This window comes from Danio aesculapii, chromosome 13 (genome assembly GCF_903798145.1).
Source record: "Danio aesculapii chromosome 13, fDanAes4.1, whole genome shotgun sequence".
NCBI lineage: Eukaryota > Metazoa > Chordata > Actinopteri > Cypriniformes > Danionidae > Danio > Danio aesculapii.
In genome coordinates, this window is record NC_079447.1 from 48,932,352 (window position 1) to 48,952,929 (window position 20,578).

The window sequence follows — 20,578 nt, forward strand, 5'->3', positions numbered from 1 at the left end:
ATTAATTCATTCATTTATTTATTGATTTTAGCAGAGGAGAAAATCTGCATGAAAAATTTCAGACATGAAAAGCACCAGCCTAAACCACACAGAGAATAAATACACCTAAAACACACACACGCACACGCACAAACACACACACACACACACACACACACACACAGAGAGAGAGCTTATAATGCCAGTATTTTAAAGTCCATAAAGAGATAAAGGCTGGAGTGTTGGGGAATGTGTGCTTCCAGGGTAACAACGATCACAAGACATAAAAAAATAAATAAATGACTGATCACATTGCCCAGAGAAGCAGTACCTTCAACAATAATAAGCCATTTCCATCCTACATTTACAAATTAAATAAGATCTACTGGACAGATTTTGACCTCTGAAGTGAAAATCAAGTCATTCTGTCACCAGATCTATCCTTTACAATGCTTGAACGAGACAGAATTAGAAAGATCTAGATGTCGCCGGCCGGTTTTGTCCTTTAGCCTATTGATTTAAACAGTGTCACGTTGTGTGATCAGCTTGATTTATAACGTGGAGATACTTCTGAATACACACGTTCAATTCACGATAAATGCAAGGATTAGTGTCAGAGAAGATGCACAAAGAATATTTGTATGTTTACTCTGTAGCTTCCTTTGCAGTAAATACAATTAATATGAAATATTTACACTTAATACTAGTTTTAAAATGGCTGAAATGTATTTAAAGGGATAGTTCAACCAAAATGTTGTCCCTCATGTGGTTTACGAGTTTCGGTTTGTTGCTGAACACAAAAGAAGATATTTTGAAGAATGTTGATTGCTGGCAACCATCAACTTTAATAGTTAAAAATAACTATGGATAATAACTATTATACATTTTATTATTATTTCTTTATTTATTATACTATAACAGCAATTATTTAATTATTAGTTCATTAATTAATTAATTTATTCATTTTTAATTATTATTTATACATTTATTTATTTATGTTTGTTTATTTATTTATTCATTTATGCAAGTATGTATTTATTCATCCATTCATTCATTTTCTTTTCAGCTTAGTCCCTTTAATCTGGGGTCGCCACGGCGGAATGAACTGCCAACTTCCAGCACATGTTTTACGCAGCGGATTTTGCTGAACACAAAAGAAGATATTTTGAAGAATGTTGATTGCTGGAAACCATCAATTTTAATAGTAAAAAATAACTATGGATAATAACTATTATACAAGTCAATGAGTCTCAGTCACCAACACTCTTCAAAATATCTTCTTTTGTGTTCAACTGAACTTATAAAGGTTTTAAACCCTTGAAGGTGAGTAAATGATGACTGAATCTTCATATTTGGGTGAACTAACTCTTTAAAATGAAGTACATTTTATGAAATATGTTGTCATTTATGATTGAACTTGAATATTTTGACAAATAAATGTATTTTAAATCAAATTAATTAATTTATTACCAGAGTAATGGCAAAAAAATAATAATAATAATTAATTAATAATTAAAGTTGAAAAACTGAAAGTAAATGACATTGTAAATACAGCCTTTAAATGAAATGTACTTTTTAACTTTTTAAAACGTGTGACACGGTGTCCAGGCTGGGCCAGTTGGCATTTCCGTGTGGAGTTTGCATGTTCTCTCCATATTGGCATGGGTTTCCTCCGGGTGCTCCGGTTTCCCCCACAGTCCAAACACATGCGCTATAGGTGAACTGAATAAGCTTAATTGGCCGTAGTGTATGTGTGTGTGTGAATGAAAGTGTATGGGTGTTTCCCAGTACTGGGTTGTGGCTTGAAGGGCATCCACTGCGTAAAACATATGCTGGAATAGTTGGCAGTTCATTCCGCTGTGGCGACCTCTGAAATAGAAACTAAGCCGAAAGAAAATTTAGTATCTATTGAATTAAAAATATAGTTTCTATTTATACAATTAATGACATTTATTGTACCTAATTATTTAAATTTACTTAATCATTTAGTAATATTTACTTAATTTTCAGTGATTTCACAGCTTTAGGAGTTGCTCAGTATTTTTAAGTGTAAAAATTATTCAGCAAAAAACAGTTTTACTTGGCGAAATATTGTAAATAATAGATAATACCAGTAGTAGTATTATTAGTAGTGGTAGTAGTAATAATAATAATAGGCAGTTCATTCCACTGGGTGAGCCCTGATTAATGAAGGGACTAAGCTGAAAACAAAATGAATGAATAATAATAATAGTATTCATTCATTCATTCTTTCTTTTTTGGCTTAGTCCCTTTATTAATTTGGGGTCGCCACAGCGGAATGAACCGCCAACTTATCCAGCATATGTTTTACACAGAGAATGCCCTACCAGCCGCAACCCATCACTAGGAAACATCCATACACACTCATGCAGTACTGTCAATTTTGGCTTACCCAATACATCTATAGCGCATGTTTTTGGATTTGTGGGGGAAACCGGAGCACCTGGAGGAAACCCACGTGAACACGGGAAGACGCCTCGGCTGGGTCAGTTGGCGTTTCTGCGTGGAGTTTGCATGTTCTCCCTGCGTTCGTGTGGGTTTCCTCCGGATGCTCCTGTTTACCCCACAGTCCAAAGACGTGGTATAGGTGAATTGGGAAGGCTAAATTGTCCGTAGCGTATGAGTGTGAGTGAGTGTGTATGGATGTTTCCCAGAGATGGGTTGCGGCTGGAAGTACATCCGCTGCATAAAACATGTGCTTGATAAGTTGGCGGTTAATTCCGCTGTGGCGACCCCGAATTAAAAAACGGACTAAGCCGAAAAGAAAATGAATGAACGAATGATTCAACAGTACAGCATAATAAATTTCATTATATTAAAATTGTAAAATTATATTAGCTTCTTTGCTATCAAAGTATGAACCCCTCATATTCACAAGTTTTTCCCAAATTGTTCAAACATCATAGGATTTTTGCGTTAAAAAAAGTTCAAATGGGTCACATGATTTTCATTTCTATGCAGATGAACTCAACCCCCCCCCCCCCCCCCCCCCCCCACACTTTTTGGTTTTTTTATATTATATAGCTAACATGCCACATACAACGGGTGAAATATGTACTGAATACGTCACCATTTTACATAGAGAACATATTTCTAAAAGTGTTGACTTAAAATTAGAAACTAATTAGTGTGCAAATTAAGTTATGTGTAAGAAAAAGAAAAGACACAAGGAAACTCTCAAATGCTTTCAGAGAAGAATAATAAAGCTGTAGAATGGCCCAGCCAATCACCTGACCTGAATCCAATAGAAAACACAAAATAAAGATCAGATTTGATAGACGAGACCCACAGAACCGTCAAGATTTTCATTCATTCTCCATATGAGAGGCGTCTTTAAGCTGCCATCACCAAGAAAGTCTTTTATATAAAGTATTAAACACATTTCAGTTCAGCGCTTTCTCCTTGTGTCGCTCAATTGTTATTACACAACTCATTTATCAGATTGTTTTGTTTTATTTTTATGTGTGTGTTGTTTGGGTTTTTACCAAAATCTGAGTCAATCTCATGTCAACAGCTCCTTTAATTATTATTTCCAGGAAAAAACATGACCTGTTCATTACTTATTTCCTCCACTGTATAATGGGTGAGACCCCAGTAGTTTTTGTGGTGAAAAACGTTTTGAAATGGGTGAAAATTTACTCAAAAGACAACCGCTGTACCCTAAATGTGAGCATCCTTCATGAAAATATGAAAATGATTCATTTGTTTTTTTTTATATTGGTCTCCTTTTAAAAAGTCACCAAACATCAAGATTAAAAAACCCATTGTTTAGCTTTTAGCTTTCTGATGTTAAAATGGTGCCTGGCACCTTTTGAACCCGTAAATCAGCAGGAGAGTCAAGTATAAAAGATGCTACAGGAGGTATGCTGCAGGTCACAGTATTTGCAGATGCTAGAACAGAAAGATAGCAAGCGCATCACATGAACTGAAGCCGGCGGCGCTGCTGCTAGTGCTGCCGCTAGCCTTGTGATGACGCTCTCGCATTCACTACAACAGCACAATCATATGATGTCTGGGTATCTCCACAAACTCAAGACACCACAGATTAGGACAATCTATTATTAAACTAATCAGTGATCTCACAAGCACACACACACTTGTGACCTATCAAAGAAGAAAAAAAAATGGATAAGATGTTCAGATTTTTACTTGGAATACTATGAAAGCTTTTTCTATTTTGCTTTTCTCTCTTTAGGATTGAAAAGCCTTGTGAGCAACATTCTAGGATTGTCACAGTGTCTATGATTTACTTAGGGATGGGTATTGTTAAGGTTTTAACAGTATTACTACTTTAATCGATACCACTTATCGGTTCGGTACTTTAACGGTTCTCTTATCAGTACTTTTTGTAGTGTGTTTTTCATGAAAAACAACACTTTATTTTATTATTACATTTTTAAAGAGGGAAAAAAAATCAATAATTTAATTGAATTGTAAAACAATTAGGGCAACACAGTGGCGCAGTAGGTAGTGCTGTCGCCTCACAGCAAGAAGATCACTGGTCCGAGCCTCGGCTGGGTCAGTTGGCGTTTCTGTGTGGAGTTTGCATGTTCTCCCCGTGTTGGCGTGGGTTTCTTCCGGGTGCTCCCGTTTCCCCCACAGTCCAAAGACATGCGGTACAGGTGAATTAGGTAGGCTAAATCGTCCGTAATGTATGTGTGTGTGAATAAGTGTGTATGTGTTTCCCAGAGATGGGAAGGGTATCCGCTGCATAAAACAAATGCTGGATGAGTTGGCAGTTCATTCCGCTGTGGATCAATAAAGGGACTAAGCTGAAAAGAAAATGAATGAATGAATGTAAAACAATTAAATAAAAAATTTCCCGTAAAAGAATGCACAATGGTGTGAGGGAAAATGACTTTTTTTACCATTCTTCTGGATAAAAATCCACATGTTTGCCTTTTCTGGCAGCAGTCGGGACATTTGTTGGTTTATTGTGCTCCCTGCAGTTGAAAATACCCTCGTTGAGTTGCAAAATGCAGTTAAATATTTAGATAATGTTTGTTTTTTCATTAACACATTCACATAAATGAGTTAACAGTGTTTTAGGAGTTAACAATGTAAAAATAAGCTGCTTTTTATCATTTCTTAATAAGCATAGTTTATTATCAGGCTATTCATAGGCTATATTTGTAATGTACAGTAATGTAAAAGAATGTTTAAGATTTATTTAGACTACTAAATACTATTTTCAATGTAACCGAATGTGTGCGTTTATTAAACTATTACACTAATTTAGAGAGACCTTATGTGATTGACTGCTAGCAGCATAACGATGCTGGATAAGTTCATTCCGGCGGTTCATTCCGCTGTGGTGACCCCAGATTAATAAAGGGGCTAAGCTGAAAAGAAAATGAATGAATGAATGAATGATTGAACAAGCAAACTGCTTGGCCATGTATGCATGTATCATCTAAAAATTTGTCTTAAAAGCTAAAAATAAATAAATAAATAATCTTATGCTTAAGGTTTCAGGGCGGCACGGTGGCTCAGTGGTTAGCACTGTCGCCTCATAGCATCGGAAGGGCATCCGGCCCGTAAAACATATGCTGGAATAGTTGACGGTTCATTCCACTGTGGCGACCTCTGAAATAGAGACTAAGCCGAAGGAAAATGAACGAATAAATGAATGGATTAAGGCATTCAATCTTCACTACACCAAAAATAATGAATGTGTTTTTAAAATTTGCAGGTTTTTATTTCACTGGGTTGTACAACATGTTTTTTCAAATGCCTTAAAACTTTTATATATCTATAAAAATGACAAACACAATATATGGAAAAACTAAAAGTGAGAGAGTTTAGTACAAACAGAATGAACAAATATGAAGCACAAAAAATGTTTGTCGTTTGATCCCACATTCTAAATCATATGCTTTAGTCAATGGTCAGTGGGAAGGAGACAAAAAAAAAGCATTGACGTACACAAAGAATTTGTGTGCTAACCTGCATACTAATTTAAAGCACTGCTTGATATGCATCCCAAGCCAAGACAAAATCTGGCACACACGGTTTGTAGAGAGACTGATGTTGAAACGGTGCCTGAGAAAAAATCCCGCTGCCCAGCCTGCAGAGCAGAGCCGAGGTTAACCATCAGCCGGCAGCCCGAGAGAGAGAGAGCTGCTGCACTCATGCAGAAAACATTCCCAAAATGCGACACATTCACCCTCCTCCAGCCCCCCTCCCGACCGACTGCATGCCCCTGGAGGTTGGCTCTGACGTCAGTAGCTGAGCTGGGCCGGCCGCCAACCCTGTGGGCCCTTGATGGATGTGATGGGTCGAGTGGAGCGGGCCGCGGCATGAAGCATGCAGTGCACAGAGAAGCCAGGCCCGCTTAAACAGCCCTAATGACCCATAAGGACCCAGCAGGCCCACTCTCCCATACTTTCACCAGTGCGCAAAACCTTTAGCCTTCTGCAGCCTGTGATGTTCAGGTTACATACATACAGGCACATGCATAGACGAAGTATACTGAAAATGTAGTTTTGATAATGCAGTGACACACTGGCTTCTATCGTACATCCGACTCCATGTGTGATGCAAGTGTTTTCTGCTAGTTTTCAGAAAACGAATGCATTTGTGCACGTATGGATGTTCTGGTCTGAAAGAGAGCTGTGTTAAGCCGCTTTATTGGCGCAATGACCAACTAAAAACTGCATTTTTAAATTATTGTTGTTATTCATAGAGCATATCTATTAAAGAGGTCCAAAACAAGTGTACAAATTGCTTATTAGATAGTTTATAATTGCAATGTATATTGTTAATAACTGCAATATATGTAACTGGAATGAATCAGACATAGAACTATCATAGACTTCTGTTGTACTCACTGTCTGAAGAGTTTTGCAAAAGTGACGTAAGTATTGAGAAATGAGTCCTAGCGTCTGTAAAAAACTGTAAAGTATACACAGCGCTACTCTTCAATGTCAGTTCCAAAGAAGTGGACCAATTAGAAGTACTCTCAGCTTCAGCTTGTTTGTTATTCATGTTTGTGGACTCTACTAACATGATTTATCATTACCAAAGCATTAATTAAGAGAGTTTGCTAATGAAACCTTATAGTGATGTGTACGCTACTCCAACACTAATATTTAACTATTTATTCATGTTTATGTATATAATTATCACATTATTATGTTTAACATTAACAAAGATTAAGTAAGAGATGTGCTGTTCCCTGTTAATTCATGTTAACTATAGCATTGACTAACATTATTACATGGCTGTCTGGAATACTCGATTTGATTTAGCCAATCGTGACATTCCAAGGTATGTTACTTCCAGATAACAACCCCTAAATAACACGGGCTCATCCAGGAACTTCCAATCAACTTGACCACAAGTGAATACATTCAAATCCATATACTTACATCTCTATACGTATATGTAACTGGAATGAATCAGACATAGAACTATCATAGACTTCTGTTGTACTCACTGTCTGAAGAGTTTTGCAAAAGTGACGTAAGTATTGAGAAATGTGTCCTAGCGTCTGTAAAAAAAGTATACACAGCGCTACTCTTCAATGTCAGTTCCAAAGAAGTGGACCAATTAGATGTACTCTGAGGTGGGGCAAGCATTGTGAGCTTCTGTTTACAGTTTTATTTGATATCAACAAGATGGAGGAGATGCTATTTTTAAAATAAAAACTTTTCTAAATGCTGCATCTTGTGTTTCTCTGAGTGAAAGGCCCATTAAACCGCCTATATACAATATTAAAATAAACAAACGTTTCAGATTGTACTGTATATTATATTTGATGATACTTAAATGACTTAAATAGACTTCAAGCGCTGCCACAAAACAGTACAAAAAGTTTCACAGAATTGTACCTCCAAATCAAGAAATAATCAAACTGCTCAGGCTAGTACATGCAGGGAACTCAGATATTTTAATAGCACAAGACACATTGTGCCAAAAAGCATGTTATAATAGCACAAGCCATATCACCAAGGGACAGAATTTGTGCCAAAATACCACAGTATGACTGGACATTCAACCACTGACGTCAGCAACAAAGACATGGAAAGTATTTTATTCCTTTACAAAACCTATCATAAGCATATTATGCTATCAAACCAATTCATTTCGCCATGCAGCACAATGACACGGCCGGTATCCATCAACTGAGATCCAACAACATCCACTAAATGATAAATATTATTATTATTATTTAGGTAACACTTTACAATAGGCTCATTAATGCATTAGTTAACATGAGGTAATGGTGAACGACGACTTCAATCAGCATTACATAATCTTTAACTATTAATGCAGCTCTTTACATTAACAGTCTAATTAGTAAATGTTTGCTTACACGTACACTAATGATAATATGACCTAACAATGAACAACACATTTATTCAGAAATACTAAATCTTTATGTAAACTTAACATGTATTAGTTAATGCATTAGTTAACATGAACAAATGTTAGTAACACATTCGATAATGTTGGAGTAGTGTACACTTTACAATAAGGTTCCTAATTCACTTAACAAATGCTTTGTTAATGATAAATCATGTTAGTAAAGTCCCCAAACATGAATAACATGCCTATTTGAGTGTGTTAAAGTGGAAACTTCAGCTTCAGCTGGTTTGTTATTCATGTTTGTGGACTCTACTAACATGATTTATCATTACCAAAGCATTAATTAAGAGAGTTTGCTAATGAAACCTTATAGTGATGTGTACGCTACTCCAACACTAATATTTAACTATTTATTCATGTTTATGTATATAATCAACACATTATTATGTTTAACATTAACAAAGATTAAGAGATGTGCTGTTCCCTGTTAATTCATGTTAACTATAGCATTAACTAACATTATTACATGGCTGTCTGGAATACTCGATTTGATTTGGCCAATCGTGACATTCCAAGGTATGTTATTTCCAGATAACAACCCCTAAATAACACGGGCTCATCCAGGAACTTCCAATCAACTTAACCACAAGTGAATACATTCAAATCCATATACTTACATCTCTATACGTATATGTAACTGGAATGAATCAGAGATAGAACTATCATAGACTTCTGTTGTACTCACTGTCTGAAGAGTTTTGCAAAAGTGACGTAAGTATTGAGAAATGTGTCCTAGCGTCTGTAAAAAAGTATACACAGCGCTACTCTTCAATGTCAGTTCCAAAGAAGTGGACCAATTAGAAGTAATCTGAGGTGGGGCAAGCATTGTGAGCTTCTGTTTACAGTTTTATTTGATATCAACAAGATGGAGGAGATGCTATTTTTAAAATAAAAACTTTTCTAAATGCTGCATCTTGTGTTTCTTTGAGTGAAAGGCCCATTAAACCGCCTATATACAATATTAAAATAAACAAATGTTTCAGATTTTACTGTATATTATATTTGATGATACTTAAATGACTTGAATAGACGTCAAGCACTGCCACCAAACAGTACAAAAAGTTTCACAGAATTGTACCTCCAAATCAAGAAATAATCAAACTGCTCAGGCTAGTACATGCAGGGAACTCAGATATTTTAATAGCACAAGACACATTGTGCCAAAAAGCATGTTATAATAGCACAAGCCATATCACCAAGGGACAGAATTTGTGCCAAAATACCACAGTATGACTGGACATTCAACCACTGACGTCAGCAACAAAGACATGGAAAGTATTTTATTCCTTTACAAAACCTATCATAAGCATTTTATGCTATCAAACCAATTCATTTCGCTATGCAGCACAATGACACGGCCGGTATCCATCAACTGAGATCCATCAACATCCACTAAATGATGAATATTATTATTATTATTTAGGTAACACTTTACAATACACTCATTAATGCATTAGTTAACATGAGGTAATGGCGAACAACGACTTCAATCAGCATTACATAATCTTTAACTATTAATGCATCTCTTTACATTAACAGTCTAATTAGTAAATGTTTGCTTACACATACACTAATGATAATACAGTATGACCTAACAATGAACAACACATTTATTCAGAAATACTAAATCTTTATGTAAACTTAACATGTATTAGTTAATGCATTAGTTAACATGAACAAATGTTAGTAACACATTCGATGATGTTGGAGTAGTGTACACTTTACAATAAGGTTCCTAATTCACTTAACAAATGCTTTGTTAATGATAAGTCATGTTAGTAAAGTCCCCAAACATGAATAACATGCCTATTTGAGTGTGTTAAAGTGGAAACTTCAGCTTCAGCTTGTTTGTTATTCATGTTTGTGGACTCTACTAACATGATTTATCCTTACCAAAGCATTAATTAAGAGAGTTTGCTAATGAAACCTTATAGTGATGTGTACGCTACTCCAACACTAATATTTAACTATTTATTCATGTTTATGTATATAATCAACACATTATTATGTTTAACATTAACAAAGATTAAGTAAGAGATGTGCTGTTCCCTGTTAATTCATGTTAACTATAGCATTAACTAACATTATTACACGGCTGTCTGGAATACTCGATTTGATTTGGCCAATCGTGACATTCCAAGGTATGTTATTTCCAGATAACAACCCCTAAATAACACAGGCTCATCCAGGAACTTCCAATCAACTTGACCACAAGTGAATACATTCAAATCCATATACTTACATCTCTATACATATGTATTTGATTGTTACGCCACCGTTTTTAACTGTTTTTGACTGTTTGGCACCATCTTGTTACTAAACAATACACAGGTTAGTGTATACTTTATCAGCTATTTTAGTTTCTGTTAGCTTTACATCTTTGACTGTTTGGCGCCATCTTGTGTCTGAATAATTCACAGGTTAGTGTATACTCCATCAGCTGTTTTAGTTTCTGTCAGCTTTACGTTTTTGACTGTTTGGCGCCATCTTGTGTCTGAATAATGCGCAGGTTAGTGTATACTCCATCAGCTGTTTTAGTTTCTGTCAGCTTTACGTCTTTGACTGTTTAGCGCCATCTTGTGTCTGAATAATACACAGGTTCGTGTATACTTCATCAGCTATTTTAGTTTCTGTTAGCTTTATATCTTTGACTGTTTGGCGCCATCTTGTGTCTGAATAATGCACAGGTTAGGGTATACTCCATCAGCTGTTTTAATTTCTGTCAGCTTTACGTCTTTGACTGTTTAGCGCCATCTTGTGTCTGAATAATGCACAGGTTAGTGTATACTCCATCAGCTGTTTTAGTTTCTGTCAGCTTTACGTCTTTGACTGTTTGGCGCCATCTTGTGTCTGAATAATGCACAGGTTAGGGTATACTCCATCAGCTGTTTTAGTTTCTGTCAGCTTTGCGTTTTTGACAGTTTGGCGCCATCTTGTGACTGAATAATGCACAGGTTAGTCTATACTCCGTCAGCTGTTTTTGTTTTTGTCAGCTTTACGTTTTTGACTGTTTGGCACCATCTTGTGTCTGAATAACATGCAGGTTAGTGTATACTCCATCAGCTGTTTTAGTTTCTGTCAGCTTTGCATTTATTTAAAGACTTAATTAAATTAGTACAGTTCAGAACATTGTTTCTGGTCTAATTAATATAAATTTTGTGGCAAGTAACTGTGTATTAAGCAGGATAAAGTACATAAAGAACGGTTGTTTTCACAGAATAAAGCCCTTAAGCTCATATATTACAACATAGGCCTTTTTGTGCGATAATAACCTCCTAAATGTACTTTATTCCCAACTTATTTAATACAACCTTCTTGTAAAGTGTTACTGAGGTTTCTGTCTCAGAATATTCTAGCACATATCAGTGAGTGGTACCTGCAGGCTGAGTGCTGCTCTTCCGCTTCAGCCATCTGTCCACCGTCTCCGAGCTCACGCTCTCCAGCACAAACTCATCCAGCATCTGCGGGTGGAGGGAGAGATAAGCCTTCACTTTCTCATCCGTCAGACCTGGAACAGAGTGATCAAAATTTGTTTCTTCCACTCATAGTAGATATATTATATGAGAGACTTGCTTTGTTTACCAATTAAGTGGATCTAATTGGATTTGCAATGTAAACATTAAATAAAAGTTAAAAAGGTATTACTTTTCATTTCATTTATTAATGTTTTAGTTATGATACTCCCAAAATCAATCCGCATAAACCCACAGATCCTGAACACAATTCTGCGCAGAAATAGCAAAAAATGTCCGCAGATTCTGTCTGGCCCTAGTTAAAGTCTCGTTTCTGCTCTAAATTTGTCTATTCTTCAATCTTCCTTCATTTTTTTGCTGCTTTCAGTAGTTAGCCAATAAATGTCATGTAAAATGGCATTCAAACTCACATTATTAGCATTTAACACTGAATAAAGCACATGAGATGTACCTGACATTTTAATTTATCCTGTTCAGCTGCAAAAAACAAAAGCCGTTTCTAAAATTTCAATTTCAGGTGTTGGTTAGGACAAAAACTCCTTTTCTTAAGTAAAATATTTCTTCTATTGCTCGCCGTTACTTTTATTTAGAACATGACTTAAATCTTGCTTTAGGCTCAATAGTCATGTAGATGCTCGCTCTTATTGGTGTCATCAATCTAGCAACCTGCGCTTGCGTGTGTTTTGAACCAGGAGTGCAATACCTAGTTCAACCACTGGGTGTCAAACTTGCATACTGCACCTTTAATGCGTATAGTTCACAGAGTAAGTGAATGGAGATGCAGAAAGAAGATGGACACACTGACTGTGTTTAATAGTAAGTTAAGTGTTTTGAAAGCTCACTAAGTGTTGTTGTTTATTGTCTCTGTTGTCAGGCCAAACATCGATTTACTGGACCACTCCTGAAGCCAAGCACATTTTGGTGAGTTAACAACAAAGCATCCGGTCTTTGAGGGTCATTTTAATTTAGTTTTTTGTTTTAAAAGTAAGTTAACTGCTAGATTGACAGAAATGCTCTTTCAATGCTTAAAACTAAGTTTGAAATGCAATTGGGAGCTTTGCGTCAATGGAAATTTGGACCTCCAGAAACTTTAATTAAATATCCCTTGGCTTTTTTTCATATAAATGCCATGGTTGAGTCTATTGAAACCAAACAGTTTGAGCATATGTGCGTCTTGACTTAATGTGCAAACTCGGGGGTAACACAGCTGGAAGGCATGTGTTTCACACTATACAAACACACACACACACCACACGAAGAAAAAACACACACACACACATTTTAGCAGTAAGACATTGAGACCCAAGCTAGCCCACAAAAGCTTCCACAAACAGACAAAGGGTAGTGAGAGGCTACAGACTGTTTTGGTGCACAACAACAAAAAGACAAAACAGATGAGAATGGCAGAGCCTCCACTCTTTGAACCCTAAAAGCAAACCAGATGTCTGTGGAATATTCATATGTATACGCATCCACGCAAAAGTCACATATCTGGCTGAGGTCGCTCTACAAGTATGGAGCTTAAAATATGCCAAAACGATCCGAATTTGAACTGTGTTCATTTACGTTATTAACAATTGTACTTTAATTAGAATTAATATTATATGACTTTAAAAAATTTTATTAGAATATTGTACATCTTGACAGCATGGTGTCTCAGTGGGTTGTGCTGTCGCCTCACAGCAAGAAGGTCGCTGGTTCGGGTCCTGGCTGGTCAATTGGCATTTCAGTGGAGTTTGCATGTTCATGTTGGTGTGGGTTTCCTCCGGGTGCTCCAGTTTCCCCGACAGTCCAAAAATATGCGCTATAGGTGAATTGGATTAACTAAATTGCCCGTAGTGTGTGAATGTGTGTGTATGGGTGTTTCCCAGTACTGGGTTGCGGATGGAAGGGCATCCGCTGTGTAAAACATGTGCTGGAATTGTTGCCAGTTCATTCTGCTGTGGCGAGCCCTGATAAGTTAAGGACTAACCCGAAGTAAAATGAATGAATGAATGATTTTGACAATTTTGTGTTTATTATGAAATATAATAAACAAATGAATACAACAGAACAAAGACGCATAAACAGTGCCTTATGGTTTTTCTAGAATCATACACCTTAAAAATACATCATATTGGAAAAATCTGATATTTATTCATTCATTTTCTTTTCAGCATACTCCCTTTAAAATCTGATATTGCAATATTAATTTTGTTCTTTGATAAATATTATAAATAATACATAAATAATAGATAAATAATATATATCTCAATTGACCCTTCGCTAAGCCACACCTGAGAACCGACACAAACCATTTTTGGCTTAGCAACCGTAGCTACGTGCAGGTGGTCTGTCAAGCTTTCAAGCGAGGGAAACGAGCCGAAGCGTTGTGCATATGGATTGTGAAAATCTGATAACCGGTATCCTAAAAGTTTGGACGGGGTGGTGGATTTATTTTCCCTTTTCCAAACCTAAAGGGGGCAAATGCCAGCGTGGATCAAGCTCTGTGAGGGGCGCTAAAGGAGTGGAGTTAAGTTGGTTTTGTTTTCAATATTCCTGACATATTCAGTGATAATTAGATGGCAATAACTCACACACCTCTTACCCTAAACAGATCTAAACTGTGTTTCCTACAAAAATACAAAGCAGGTTATATTTCCCAGCTGTCGTTTCATTTTTGTAGAATATTTGAAATTACATATCAACAGAACAAAACAGAGATGTGATCACAAACTGAGCACTTGCGATCAAAATACTTCACCCGCAGCTGTTTTTCAGTCATTAATAACCCTCATGCCCATGTCAGAGCTACAATTCACTGATGTTTTCATCTGTCTTTTGGAGACTTAAGGGGGTCACACACCAGAAGTCCCGCTCGGTGGCGCACCGCAAAGCGCCACACAGAGCCATGCATTTCAGACTAACTGGTAACACCAGGTAAGCAGTCCACACGGAGGTAAGCGGTTAGCTGCTAGCACGAAAATGAATGCCGTCGTACCTCCCCGTGGCTTTCCTTTTAAAGACTAAATGCTTTTGGCCTTTACCTCACTATTAGCCAGTCATCGTATTCTACTTCACTGGAAATCAAATAAGCCTCCAACTACATCCCAATGGCTTGTAGATACCGTGCATTTTCTAAAGTTGGAAAAGATTAGATGCTCTGGGAAAACTAATTTCTTTAAAAAGTGGCCAATGTTTTATAAGTTGAAAAAACTTTAAAACATAGAAGTTGGAAAAAAAAAAAGAGAGACAAATTTTGTTTGAGAAAATCATTGTGAAAATAAAATCTTTATATATTTTCTTAAGCAGCATTGTGTGTGTAGTCTTCCCTTTCATGTTGCGTCCTTACCCCTAGAAGAGGCGTAACACTTACTTTACTCTCTTAAGGTCTTGCCTTCCATTTAATAGATGCACTCTCCTTCCTTTTTAATTTATTTATTTCGTAGTAATTAAATTTTTGTTTGTTTTTAAAGATTACTATTTTATACTGCTTAGTTGTAAATATTTACTTTCAACATTGACAATGTATCTGAACATTTGATTGTGATAGTTGGTTTTAACTGTCTGTACACATATTACTCTTGCTTCCATTTGTCTTTTCCATTTTTATTCCTACTATCATTATTATTTTTTTGTTTGTTTTTGTTTTTTTTCCTTCTGTTCTCTTTTGTTAAAAAAAAGCAACAAAGATGTAACTATTTGTACTGATATAGTGTTTGTTATTTCACAATAAAAATGTGAACATAAAAGACTAAATACAGTCATACGTACTTCTGGCTACATAATTCACGATCTCCAGAAATGTATATAGGGGGACGTTTTCAGAATGAGCCCATGTTGTTAAATTGGTTAAATTTTCCACATAAATTCATTCATTCATTCATTCATTCATTCATTCATTCATTCATTCCTTCATTCATTCATTCATTCATTCATTCATTTTCCTGTTGGCTTAGTACCTTTATTAATCTGGGGTCGCCACAGCGGAATAAACTGCTAACTTATCCAGCATCTGTTTTACGCAGCGGATGCCCTTCCCATCTCTGGGAAATAAATTAGCAAAATTTTGCAAAGTAATTTTTTTTCTCAGTAATCTCTATAATAACACAGACACACTGTAGTCACCTTTTTAATCTGTGCAAATGACGAAAAGCCTTTAGAATTATCCATAATTTTTTTTGTTCAGTAATAAATGATGGAAAATGTACAGCAAAAGCAACCTTTGATAGCTGGGTTTAGCTCAGGGGGGAAAAACACATTGATGTATGGAGGCGCTGGTCTGAATATGCAGAAAGAGAAAGAGAGAGCGACAGTGAAAGAGAAAAACAGGAGGGGGCCGGGGGGCTGCTGCCGACTGACGCTGTCCAGACACGAGACACAGCTCTTCAGGAGTGCAAACGCCTCACGAGACTCCCAGAGTCAGTGCTGACGCACACGGGCAGAAAACACTGCTTCATAAATCACACACTAGAGGGGACGCAGACACACAGGCTGAGTGCGAGAAGAGAGAAATTACACTCGCCGACCGTCTGTGAGGTTTCCAACAGCATCCGCTCGCTCAGACTTTACATATACGGTTGAAGTCAGAATTATTAGCCCTCCTAAATATTTTTCCCCTAAGTTCTGTTTAACTGAGAGATTTTTAAACACATTTCTAAACATTAATAGTTTTAATAACTCATTTCTAATAACTGATTTCTTTTCTTTGTCATGATGACAGCACATACTATTTGACTAGATGTTTTCAGGATACTAGTATTCAGCTTAAAGTAGAATTTAAAGGCTTAACTAGATTAACTAGGCAAGTTAGGGTAATCAGGCAAGTCATTGTAGTGGTTTGTTCTGCAGACAATCAAAATAAAATATTGCTTAAGGGGGCTAATAATACTGAAAAAGAAAAAGAATAATAAAATCACAGGAGGGCGAACAATTCTGACTTCAACTTAGCACCCCAAAAAACATTGACCACTGCTAAAAAACTGCTTTTGTCCTCAATTTACAACATTTAGTGTTATTACTGTAACATATTAATGAGCGTTTTAAAGTTCAGTCATTTTGTAGCCTTTGAAAGGTCACATTCGAGGTGACGTGCTATATGCAATGGAAGATTATTTTAACAACAAACAGCACTGCCAGGTTTTTTGTTGAACATTAAAGCTACTGTGAAATCAAAATGTACTCTTCTTATATTTATATCTATATAGTAGATCTTGTTATAAACGATATACAGTATATATACGATATACGATATATATTAAGTATTGAACACGTGACCATTTTTCTCAGAAAATATATTTTAAAGGTGCTGTTGACTTGCATCTTTCACCGGATGTTGGTGACAACCAAAGAAATCTATATATGCGAAGAAAACAAATAATTAGTTTACTTAATTAGTTTACAAATGAAGTTATGTATAAGACAAAGAAAAGACACAGAGAAAAAGTATTGAACACATGAAGAAAGGGAGGTTTAGAAGTGCAGTGAAAGCCCAGACAGCTGCTGAAATCTCTCAGTAGTTCCTTTCTGCCCCTTAGCCAGTGTAAATTAATATTATCTGCTTCAGTCCAACATCTACATTAGCAGGAGGATGAAGATGAAACCAGGGTGGACATTTCAGCAAGACAATGATCCAAAACACAGCCAAGGAGACTTTCAAATGCTTTCAGAGAAAGAAAATCAAGCTGTAGAATGGCCCAGCCAATCACCTGACCTGAATCCAATAGAAAATACTAAATAAAGATCAGATTTGATAGACGAGACCCACAGAAGATCAAGATAAAATCGTTATCGGTATTTATTGACCAAATACCATTGTCGATATTGATAAAAAGATTTGTTATGTAGTTTTGGTATGAATCGCTTTACATATTTCAGTAATACAGGCAAACTAAATACCTCAGACAAACACAAACCACATGTTTGCGCTTGTCACTTCAGGTCAGAATAACAACACAGGTGAAAACGAGTGCCGTATAGCAGCAGTGAGGAGATTGTAAATACAAAAAAAAGATGTAAGGATGTTGCCTGAGTGGCTTTTTGGTTTCTTTTCTTGTGCATCTAAACCACTAGCACGCCATCTGAACGATTTTTTAGCATAGGGGTAATATAGTCATTCAACTTCAAAATTTATAATGTTGCAGTATGTATTTAAATCATGATGGTTAGTTCCTTTACTTGAAAGCTCAGAATTGATAATCAGAATTTGTTTTGTTGACAGAGTTTGGGGTTTACTGTATCATAATTATTCACACTTTACAGACGTTGATCTACCTTTACCAACTGCACACACTTTGTAATATTGTATCTATCAAGTTTAAGAGTCTCTTAAACACTTGTGTTTATTTTATTATAAAGAGATCGGATATCTTGTTTAAATACTTTTGTCTTAGTAATGTTAGTAAATTAAATTTAAAAAATCATAAATGTATTGTTAAAAATATTCAATAATTATCGATATCGAATGATATGAAACATGATATCATGATCATTTTTTTGCAATATCACCCAGCACTACGTCTACAAGTATTTCGATAACAAGATGTCCAAAATCTTTACTTACAGTGACTCTGAGACTGTTTAAACTGCATGTCATTAATGGGAAAATGAAGGTTGTCGACTTTATAATGACTGAAATCAACAAATGGCCTTAAACAGTCACTAAATGGACTACAGAACGTTACGTTTTCACACACATGCACAAACTGCATGTAAACGCATCCGCCTTTCACCGTGTAATACTCACTACACTTGAGTACTTTTAAAAGGGCTCCTTTACAACAGACACTTTCACTCTACGTGTACTACATTTTTAGGAAAGGGTACTTTTTTAATTTTATTTCTTTAATAATAATTTTTTCAGAGTTTTTTCATTTATTTGAGAGGACAGTTGAGAGTATTGACAGAAAAGCATGGGGAGCAGAGAGAGGGGAAGGATCAGCATAGGACCACGAGGCAGAATCGAACTCAGGTCGCCGTGAGCACCGAAGTGCATGTGTCGACGCACTAACCACTACACCAATGGTGCCGACAAAGTAAAGGTACTTTTACTTGAGTATAATTTTTCAACAATCTTTCCACCACTGGTTATATTACAAGAAATATCATCATCTTAACACTCAACATCGCATATTTTCCAGTATTGTGCATAGTCTCTATATTATATTTTTCAGTGTATGTGTTCCTAAAATAAAGTGGTTAAATAAAAAAAATCATAAATGTATTGTTAAAAATATTCAATAATTATCGATATCTAATGATATGAAACATGATATCATGATCATTTTTTTGCAATATCACCCACGTCCACAAGTATTAGTAGCACTACGTCCACAAGTATTTTGATAACAAGATGTCCAAAATCTTTGCACACAATGACTCTGAGACTGTTTAAACTGCATGTCATTGATGGGAAAATGAAGGTTGTCGACTTTATAATGACTGAAATGTTCAAATGGCCTTAAACGGTCACTAAATGGACTACAGAACGTTACGTTTTCACACACATGCACAAACTGCATGTAAACGTATCCGCCTTTCACCGAGTAATACTCACTACTCTTGAGTACTTTTAAAGGGGCTCCTTTACAACAGACACTTTCACTCTACGTGTACTACATGTTTAGGAAAGTAAGGGTACTTTTTTTATTTGATTTTTTTAATAATGATTTTTTCGGGGTTTTCACCTTTATTTCAGAGGACAGTAGAGAGTATTGACAGGAAAGCACGGGGAGCAGAGAGAGGGGAAGGATCGGCATACGACCACGAGGCGGAATCAAACTCAGGTCACCGTGAGCACCGGAGTGCATGTGTCGACGCACTAACCACTACACCAATGGCGCCGACAGAGTAAAGGTACTTTTACTTGAGTATAATTTTTCAGCAATCTTTCCACCACTGGTCATATTACAAGAAATATCATCATCTTAACACTCAACAATTGCATATTGTCCAGTATTGTGCATAGTCTCTATATTATATTTGTCAGTGTATGTGTTCCTTTTAAAAGACTCACGTCAAACTAGTATGCTGAATAAAAGTGTCACAGTATTTTCTTATATCTTTAAATAATTCTGTAAATGGTCTGTCTTGCATATTCAATCATTTGCAATTATATTTTAGACGTTGCCACTGTGGAATGAACCGCCAACTATTCTAACATATGTTTTACGCAGTGGATGCCCTTCCAGCTGCAACCCAGTACTGGAAAACACCCATACACACTCATTCACACACACTCATACACTACGGACGATTTACTTTGTTCAATTCACCTATACCGCATGTCTTTGGACTGTGGGGGAAACCGGAGCACATAGGGAGAACTTCCAAACTCCATACAAAAATGCAAACTGACCCAGCCGGGAATCAAACCAGTGACCTTCTTGATCACAGTGCTAACCACTGAGCAACCATGCCACCCTGTCTTGCATATTAAAGTTAGATAAATATATGTATTCGAATAGAAAATGCACATTAGCGTTTATTCTGCACACCCTATTGCAGCTTTTAGTCACAGATCTTGATGTTGAAAACCCCAAATGAGTCACCCCTTCTTAAAATACGTCCTCTCATTATCCTAGTCCTCTTTTAAAGGCTGCGTAATAGAAAAAAGTAGGGCACATATCTACAACCCTGTGGCACCCCATTACAAAGTCCACCTTGCAGTGCTCCTGTGCTATTTTATTCACTGTTTGTTGTGCTACGGGAAAATGAGCTGTAACAAATATTGGTGGTCTAATCACATGCAACATCAT

The 20,578-nt window shown here is 36.3% G+C and overlaps 1 protein-coding gene across 1 annotated transcript in view; it reads right to left on the reverse strand.

Moving 5' to 3' along the window:
- pde10a (phosphodiesterase 10A) overlaps positions 1-20,578 on the reverse strand; it is a 135,339-nt gene that overhangs the window by 78,741 nt on the left and 36,020 nt on the right. Inside the window, 1 exon segment of the mRNA XM_056470342.1 lies at positions 11,747-11,878. Within this exon segment, the coding sequence (XP_056326317.1) occupies positions 11,747-11,878 (132 nt within the window).